General features: G+C 37.6%; 1 protein-coding gene across 1 annotated transcript; it reads left to right on the forward strand.

The window, feature by feature from the left end:
* Positions 1-6,574: 6,574 nt before the first annotated feature.
* On the forward strand, positions 6,575-7,688 carry LOC122754992 (olfactory receptor 6C4-like). Its single transcript, XM_044003406.1, has 2 exons — positions 6,575-7,479; positions 7,613-7,688. The coding sequence occupies exons 1-2, from the start codon at positions 6,575-6,577 to the stop codon at positions 7,686-7,688; spliced, it is 981 nt and encodes a 326-aa protein (XP_043859341.1).
* Positions 7,689-9,881: the final 2,193 nt, after the last annotated feature.

The raw sequence follows: 9,881 nt of genomic DNA on the forward strand, positions 1-9,881 counted from the left end.
GTAAAATACATTAGAGTCAGGAAGACCTAGGCTTAATCCCACTTCTGTCATATATTTGCATGTGTGAGCCTGGACAAGTCAATGGCTCCAGGCAACTCTCTAAGAATATAAGGATCAGAGAAGGTGTTGATCTGCACTGGGAGAGAAAGTTCCTCCCCAGGAGTTCCCTTCATTAATGAAATGACAGGTGTAGCTTTAAAAAAGTTGTTCTCCAATACTTTAATACTTTGTTGACCTGGGTACATGACGCTCGCTGGATTCCCATGAGCTAGGACAGTGAAACACAAACTCTTATGGATCCTACCAAGATAGAAAGACAGGAAGTGTCTACCTGCCATTAGGCTCTACATGTGTCATCTAAGAGCTATGTATAGCTAAGTATGGTGGTGTTGGTCTGTTGTTTTCAATTATGTGAGTCTTTCTGACCTCACTTGGGGTTTTCCTTGGTAAAGATACTGGAGTGGTTTGCTATTTCCTTCTTCAGCTCATTTTATAGATGATGAAATTGAGGCAAACAGGGTTAAGTGACTTGTCCAGGGTCACACGACTAGTAAGTGGCTGAGGCCAAATTTGTACTCAGGAAGATGAGTCTTCCTGACTTCAGGTCCAGCACTCTATCCAACAAGCCACCTAGCTGCCCCATATCTAAGTAGAGTCATTTAATATTAGTAGTTCATACACACTTATTAAAAGATGATAGGTTATATTGTCCAATAGTCTTCCTGAAGATCTTCTACAATGCTGCCACTCATTTCTGGAGAGATCAATGAAATCAGAACCTTGAAAGTTTGTAAGCATATGAACACATAACAGAAGCTTTATCTGGGAATTTCTTGCTAAGGGCAAGGTTTTCTCAGGAGCTTCAAATAATTATTCAACTGAGCAAATTGTAAAACATTAATGGACATAAAGTCTCATCAGTATTTACAGGGGAGAATTCCTCCTATCCAGTAAAGAAGGAGCATCAGGGTTTCAAGGATTGTAAAGACCAGTCAATTATTATTCATTGAGCATGTCCTCTGAATCTCACACTGTTATAACTGTGGTGTATGTGTGTGCATCTGTGAATGTGTGTGTACGTGGGCATGTATATGTGTGGGCATGCATATGTGTGTAAGTAAAGAGACAGAGAGACAGAAAGACCTTTTTCTCTATCGAGTTGGGCAGAAAAGACCTATATAATGTAAACTAAATATAAGGGCAAAGAATAGTCACAACAGGGTTAGTACCTAGTTAGCAAGAATAATTATTTAAATACAAAGATCCCAGATAGCCTCCCAGTATAAGCTTTTCCCTTGCCTTGGAAAACTGACCCAAACTTTTCCTGTGGTGAAGTCTCAAATCTGTGTCCCAGGATCTCTATCTCCTTTCTGCAGGGAAGCATCCTGCCCTACTCCCTCTCAATTAAAGCTACCCTTGATGGTACATTCCTAAACTTGGTCTGTGCTACTTGCCTAGAATGCCTAATTGTGGTTTTTTTTCTTTTCTTTTCTTCTTCTTTTTTTTTTGGGGGGGGGGCAGGGTAATGAGGTTTAAGTGACTTGCCCAGGGTCCCACAGCTAGTAAATGTCAAATGTCTGAGGCCAGATTTGAACTCATGTTGTCCTGAATCCAGGACGGGTACTTTATCCTCTGCGCCACCTAGTGGCCCCCCCCCCATTGTGTTTTTACCTGAAACAAGAAGAAAACAATACAGGGCAGACCAAAATCAAGCATTACATTGTGTGACAGGGAATAAAAGCACTAAAGGACCTGAGAGAATAAAAAAGATTACTGTGGTCTAGGGAAATAGGAAAGGAAGGCTTCATGGGAGGAGCTTAATTGGACCAGGCATTCCTGAGCAACATAGAAGCAATGACAAACCATTCCCAGTTAGGACTGATTGGGGCATTATTATGCATGAGGTCCTATGCAAAACAGAATGACGCACCCCACCTGCCCAGGCATCCTACAGTCTTAGTAAATATACAGAGACACGACTACTTCAAGAAAGAGAAAATTGGAAATGAGTTCAAAAGAAGGAAGCCAGCTGAGTCATCCTTGTAAGCCATTATTTCTCTTATCATTTTTTATTAGTCTAATGGATTATGGGGGGAGAAGTGAGCCCTGAGAAAGATATAAAGTGGATGAAGGTAGCTCCTCAAGATAGATTTTCCTAGCATATGGGCACCAGAAAATAATGAAAGAATCGTGTATTTTTGTGTTTGTGTGTGTGCACATGCTTTAAAAGAATCTATAATAAAAAACATGTAAGAAAAAAGAGGATATTGGTCTATGCCCAGTTTCTACCAGACTGCTTTACAGTTTTCCCAATGATTTTTATCAAATATTGAATTCTTATCCCCAAATCTTAAGTCTTTACACTTGTCAAATATAAGGTTATTGTATTTATTTGCTGCATAAATTATGTGTCTGCTGTTCCACTGATCTACCTTTGTGCATCTTACACTACTTACCGAAACAAGGTCAAAATGGATACATAACCTAGAAATAAAGAGAGAGATTAAAATAAAATAGAAGAGCATGAAAAATATCACTTGTCATACTTATGAATAGGCAAACAACTTATGAATAAACAAGAGGTAGAGAGCAAAGTTAGGTGTAAAATGCATAATTTTGATTATATTAATTTTAAAAGTTTGTACAAATAAAACAAATGTAGCCAAGATTAGAAGGAAAGCAGAAAATTGAGGGGAAAATTTATTGATATTTTCTCAGATAAAGGTCTCATATCTCAAATATATAAAGAACTTTGTCAAATCTATAAGAATTCAAATCATTTGCCAATTGCTAAATGGTCAAAGGATATGAACAAGCAGTTTTCCAACAAAGAAATCAAAACAATTTATAGTTATATGAAAAATACTCTTAATCATTATTGATTAAAGAATTGCAAATGAAAACAACCTACCCGATTGGCTAAAATGATTGAAGGGGAAAGTGAGAAATGTTGGAAGGGAAGTAGAAAAATTGGGACACTAATTCATTGTTGGTGAAATTGTAAACTGATCCAACCAATTCTTTATTTTATTTATTTGGGGGGGGGGGAGTAATGAGGGTTAAGTGACTTGCCCAAGGTCACACAGCTAGTAAGTGTCAAGTGTCTGAGGCCGAATTTGAACTCAGTTCCTCCTGAATCCAGGGCCAGTGCTTTATCCACTGTGCCACCTAGTTTCCTCCTGATCCAACCATTTGGAGAGCAATCTGGAATTATACCCAACGAGTTTTAAAACTGCCTATACCTTTTGACCCAGCAATACCACTACTAGCCTATCTCTAAAGATGATTAGAGGAAAAGGAAAAGAACCTATATGTTCTAAAATGTTTATAGCAGCTCTCTTTGTGCTGGTAAATAACTGGAAATTGCAGGGAAGCCCATCAATTGGGGAATGGCTGAAAAAGTTCTGGTATATGATTGTGATGGAATACTACTGTGCTATAAGAAAAAAATAATGAAGAGAAAAATGAGCGGGACCAAGAAAACATTGTATACAGAAGCAATATTATTTTAAGAATGGGTTTGAGAGAATAAGTTATTTTGACTATTATAAATACCTAAATTAACTGTAAAGGACATATAAATAAGACGCTATCAGTATTCAGAGAAAGAACTGATAAGTTGATGTATATAATAATTATATATTCACACACAATACCCATTTGTGTCTAATGGTAGTCACTTCTAGGGTGCAAAGGGAAGAATTTGTTTTTTAAGTTTACATGTTAACTGTATTATATATTTAAGAGGAATAGCAAGTCATACATAATAGATTTGCAGTTCCATGTGCAATCATCTCTCTTATTATACTATGTTATAGAAATGCTTATTTTATTCCATATATTAAAATTTTTTAAAGATACAGATAAGGATGGAAAGTTTGTCATGTTTACAGTACCAAAGAGAATAAAACAAAAAGAGTTTTTTTTAAAAAAAGAAAAAAAATAAGGGGAAAGGATCTTTTCTGCCCTTTGTGGTTAAATTCTTTGGGACAAGGCCACCTACAATAAGAATCTCCACTTTCTCTCCTCTCCCTCTCTTCTTACCCCCTTATAACATGACTCTCAACTTTGACATTCTACCAAACTGCTCTCTCCAAAGTCACCAATGTTCTCTTAACTGCCAACTCCAGTGGCCTTTTGCCAGTCCTCACTTTTCTTGACCTCTCTGGAGTCTTTGACACCATTCACCACTTTCTCCTACTTGGTATCTCTTGTCCCTCTAGGTTTTCAGGTTGGCACTCTTTCTTGGTTCTTCTCCTGACCACCTGACAAGTCATTCTCAATCTCCTTTGTTAAATTCTCTTCCAGATTATACTCTCTAATTAGTAAGCATCCCCCAGGGTTGTGTCCTGAGCCCTGCTTTCTTCTATACTACTTCACTTGCTAATCTTTTAGTTCCCATGCATTTTATGATGCTCTATATGCTGATGATTTTCAGTTCTACCTATCTGCCTAAGCTCTCTGCTCACCTTCAATCTATCATCTCCAACTGCCTTTCAGGTATCTTAACTCAACACATCCAAAACCAAACATACAGTTTTTCCCTCTCCAACTCCTACCATTCCTGTCACTGTAGAGGGCAACACCAATCTCCCAGTCCCTAGATAACATTTTGGACTCCTCACTATCTCTCATCACCCTTATTAAGATGATGACAAATCTCAATCTCCTCTGAAGATGCCTGACCTCTCCAGAGCTCTGGCTTTATACTTTCTTATGCAGAGGTTGATTATGTTTATTATTATTATTGATTATGTTCCTTTGTTCCAAACCTTTCAGTAGCTTCTTCTAAGTGGACAGGTTGCTGGCCTTAGGGGTCAGGAAGGGCTGAGTTTATATCCCACTTATATTCAGCAACCATGAGAAAGTCACTTAACCTCTAGAAGACTCAATTTCTTCATCCATGAAATGGTGGGTGCTTGATTGGTTTTTGTTAGTCATTCTTGAAGAGGACCAAAATGACATCACTATGTTAGAGTCAAATTATAGTGTGTACAACTGTAGCTGATCAGACAAATATGAGCTCAGAATGTACTACTACCTGAATGGCATAAATAGTTCATGTGAATATTTGGGGTGGATTCTCTAAAGTTGCACATCTCATGTTCCTTCTTTTGTCTTTTGTGTTTCTAATTTTTTCCCTTAAAAGTATATATTTTTTCCAATTTACATATAAAGATAGCTTTTGGCATTCACTTTTGTAAGATTTTGAGGTTGAATTTTTTTCCTTCCCTCCTTTCCCTCCCCCCTCCCAGTCAATAAGCAATCTGATATAGGTTATATATGTACAGTCACATTAAACATATTTCCCCATTAGTCATGTTGTGAAAGAATTATAAGAACAGGAAAAAACACAAGAAAAAAATCCCCAAAATTACAAGTGAAGTGAAAGTAATATGCCTTGATCTACATTAAGACTCCATAGTTCTTTTACTGGATGTGGAGAACATGTTCCATCATGGCATATTGTGATTCTTTTGAGCTACTTTAATGCTGCTTTTCTCATAGAGCATAGCCTCTTCTTTGATGCAACCACACCACATTGGGCAGTCTTTTGCCAATGTCTCTCATGTCACATGATCAATACCAAAGTTCTGCAGAGAGACCTTGAGACTGTCCTTGTACCACTTCTGATCACTATGTGAGTGCTTGCCTTTGTGAGTTCTAATTCATAATATTATTGTGAGGCTCAAATGATATGATATATATGAAGCACTTTTAACCATTAAAGTTTTATAAGAAGGCTAGTCTATTACCTTATTTTAAATTATTAGTTAATAATAGTCATTATTAGTAATGTAATGCAATACTGATATTGGAAGGGATGGGGGAGATTGATCTTCCATTCCCCACACATACTTTGATGTAATCACAGGATGTAACCACAGATGATGGATGTTAATGTGTTAATAGACCCAGAGACTCAAAACATTGGCCTCACCCCAGGAGGCTTCCTTTTCTCTCAGGGAACTGATTTATTCTTCATCCTGTGGTGTTATTTTTTCTGTAGATAGGGATCGATCCCCGGTCATGTTTTATATTTCACTTCATACCTCATTATTAACACCTTTCCTGTGATTAAGTCCCTTATACTAGTTTGCAAGACAGGAACCAATATTTCATTTGTCCACAGGAAAAAGGTAGTCCAGATAATTGCATCTTGTCAACACATTAATAATTCATCATCTGGATTACATCCTCTGACTGCACCCACTGGGGGAGAAGGAGAAAGAAGGGAGGAGTGTGGAAAAAGAAATGAGAATTGAAATCCAACCATCCAATACTAGCTGTATGAGCCTGAACAAGGTACTTCATTTTTGTCTGCCTTGGTTTCCTCAAGTGTAAAATAGGGATAATAGCCCCCTACCTCCAATGATTATTGTGAGAATTAAATAATATAATATTGGTAAGGCATTTAGCATAATACCTGGCACAAGTATTATTAGCAAAAGCTTCCTCTCTTTCTCCCTCCCTCTACCCCTTCCTTCATTTGATTTCCCCTAGTTTCTCTGGCACACATAACTTCATTTTGACCTCTCTCACTTCTTTTCTACCTCAGCTTTGGCAGATGTCAATGAAGTCCAGCCAAACCTCAGTGATGGAGTTTATCCTCATAGGATTGACAAATGACCCTCAGGCCCAAGGTATTCTTTTTGTTTTTCTGCTACTAACTTATCTTCTAAGTGTCACTGGAAATCTAACCATCATTATTCTCACCTTGCTGGATTCCCAGCTCCAGACTCCCATGTATTTCTTCCTCCGGAACTTCTCCTTCTTGGAAATTTGCTTTACAACTGTCTTTGTTCCCAAAATGCTAGTGAACATGGCAACCGGGAACAAGACCATTTCCTTTGCTGGATGCTTTACTCAATATTTTTTTGCCATCTTCTTGGGAGCAACAGAGTTTTACCTTTTGGCTGCCATGTCCTATGACTGCTATGTGGCCATCTGTAAGACCTTGCATTATACAATGGTGATGAACAAGAGGCTTTGTCTCTACCTCGTCCTCAGCTCCTGGTTCTCTGGCTTCATGGTGGTTATTGGACCACACATCATGACTGTGATGTTGCCATTCTGTGCATCCAACATCATCAACCATTACTGTTGTGATTATACCATATTGCTCCAGTTGGCCTGTGAAGACACACACTTCATAGAGATGACTGAGTTTGTCTCGGCTGTGGTGACTCTTCCCTTTACATTAGTGTTAGTGATTGTTTCCTATGCATATATCATAAGGACAATTATGAGAATCCCTTCTGCTCAGAAAAGGAAAAAGGCATTTTCCACCTGCTCTTCCCACATGATTGTTGTGTCCCTCTCCTATGGCAGCTGCATCTTCATGTTTGTTAACCCCTCTATGAAAGAAGCAGCAACTTTTAATAAGGGAGTAGCTGTGCTGAATACCTCAGTTGCCCCCCTGTTGAACCCTTTCATCTATACCCTAAGGAATCAGCAAGTAAAACAAGCCTTCAAGGAGTTGGTCAGAAGGATTAGGTTTTTCTCAATAAAGTAAAAATAATTGGAGGTGGTTTAATAAAAGAAACCATAAAGAAAATCAAAAAGAGACCAGACATAGTCTGATGTGGCATGTGCAGAAATTGCTTTGCAGTGTTAAAAAATTAGTCAGCCTCATTATTCTATTTTTATCACTTTTCAACTCAGCATCTATTGAGTTGAATCTATGACCAGACTTCATCATTAAAAACCTTAGCAGGGGGCAGCTAGGTGGTGCAGTGGATAAAGCATTGGCCTTGGGTTCAGGAGGACCTGAATTGAAATCCAGCCTCAGACACTTGACACTTACTAGTTGTGTGACCCTGGGCAAGTCACTTAACCCTAATTGCCCTGCCCCAAAAAACCCCTTAGCAAACATTTCATTTTCCATTTCCTTATAAAAATAATAAATCTTGATTAGTCTCTGCTTTGTTTTTTTCAGGGCAATGAGGGTTAAGTGACTTGCCCTGGGTCACACAGCTAGTTAAGTGTCAAGTGTCTGAGGCCGGATTTGAACTCAGGTCCTCCTGAATCCAGGGCTGGTGCTTTACCATAGTCTCTACTTTTTAAAATATATAGTACAGCCAAGGGAACATCTATTTCTGTTCAACAACACAGTAGGATAAGGTCAGATTGGTCCCTACAGTCCCTAGTAAAAGAAGCAAAAAGAAAAACTTCTTATATATTGAACCATAGATTTAGAGCTGGAACTCAATCCACCCTACTCCTTTATCCCTTATTTTAAAGATAATAAAATTAAGATTGAGAGAGGTAAAATGATAGGTAGTCAAGTGTATCACTGCACTCTGGCCTCATTTCTTTACAACTCATATTAGCAAACTGGGGTTCTCCAGAGGGATGGCAGCTATCTGAGGTTCTAGGAATAACCACCATCTTAACACTCTAGCTGTGAATTCCCTACCATGGTGCTTCCACCAATGAAATTCAGACCTTAGAATAAATTTACTATTAAGAAGAGCATTTACTCAAATGGCAAAGTAAGTAAAACAGTTACAAACCTTCCTCCTATAAATACAAGGCACACTCACAATGGAGGAGAGTATGCACAAACTTAATGGAAAATGATAGGTACAAATTTAGGGAATACTTGTGGCCAAGGTCACATCTTCAGAGCCCTTTTTTCTTTGGAAATATAGGGCCTCAATATCTTTAATTTTTATTTTATATTTTTCTCAAATACATGTAGGAGCAATTTTTAACATTCATTTTGTAAATTTTGAGTTACAAATTCTCTTCCTCCCTTCTTCCCCTACCCACTCCTTGAGTAATTTCTTATAGATTATAATGTGCAGTCATGAAAAAAATATTTTAATATTAGGCATGTTGTAAAAATAAGAACAAAAAACCAAGAAAAATAAAGTCTCTCTAACGGCATGTCCTCACAAAGTTCACTGCTGAGTGACTAGATAGGTGGATATGCTGTAAGCTATGTATTCAGACTCCATAAGCCCTTTTATTGGAGAAGGATAGCATTTTCATCATAAGCCCTTTGTAACTGTCTCAGATTATTGTATTGCTGACAATAGCTAAATCATTCTCAGTTGATCATTGTATAATATTGCTGTTAGTGTGTACATTGTTCTCCTGGTTCTGCTCACTTCACTTTGCAACATTTAATCTAAGCCTTCCCAGGTTTTTTCTAAAAACATCATGCTCATCATTTCTTATAGCACACTAATATTTCATCACAATCATATACCACAACTTGTTAAGTCATTTCCTAGTTGATGGACATCCCCTCAATTTCAACCACAAAATTCTTTGCCAGCACAAGAAGAGATGCTGTAAATATTTCTGTACATTTAGGCCCTTTTCCTTTTTCTTTGATCTCTTTGACATACAGACCTAGTAGTAGCATTGCTGGAAAAAGGGCATGTGCAGTTTTATAGCCTTTTGGACATGGTTCCAAACTGCTTTCCAGAATGTTTGGATCAGTTCACAACTCTACCAAGAGTACATTAGAGTACCAATTTTGTCATATCCCCTTTAACATTAGTAAATTTCCTTTTCTGTCACAGTAACCAATCTAATAGGTAAGACATGGTAGGCAGAATTATTTTACTTTGCAGTTCTCTAATTATTGGTGATTTTTTTATATCACTGTAGATAACTTGGATTTTTTTCTTCTAAGACTGCCTATTTATATTCTTTGACCATTTATCTACTGGGGACTGACTTCTATTCTTATCAATTTAACTCAGTTCTCTTTGTATTTCCCTTCAATTTATTTTTCTTCTCTTATTGCCATAGCTAGCATTTCTAGTACAATATAGAATAATAGTAGTGATGATGGCATCCTTGCTTTGCCCCTAATCTTATTGGAAAGAATTCTAGCTGATTGTCATAAGCTTGCTAAAAATGCT

The sequence above is a fragment of the Dromiciops gliroides genome, chromosome 4, assembly GCF_019393635.1.
Source record: "Dromiciops gliroides isolate mDroGli1 chromosome 4, mDroGli1.pri, whole genome shotgun sequence".
Lineage (NCBI taxonomy): Eukaryota > Metazoa > Chordata > Mammalia > Microbiotheria > Microbiotheriidae > Dromiciops > Dromiciops gliroides.

Coding starts and splice junctions, on each gene's coding strand:
- LOC122754992 (XM_044003406.1), top strand. CDS start 6,575: ATGAAGTCCAGCCAAACCTCAGTGATGGAGTTTATCCTCATAGGATTG. Junction 7,480..7,612: donor GTAAAACAAGCCTTCAAGGA/GTTGGTCAGAAG, acceptor ATTGCTTTGCAG/TGTTAAAAAATTAGTCAGCC.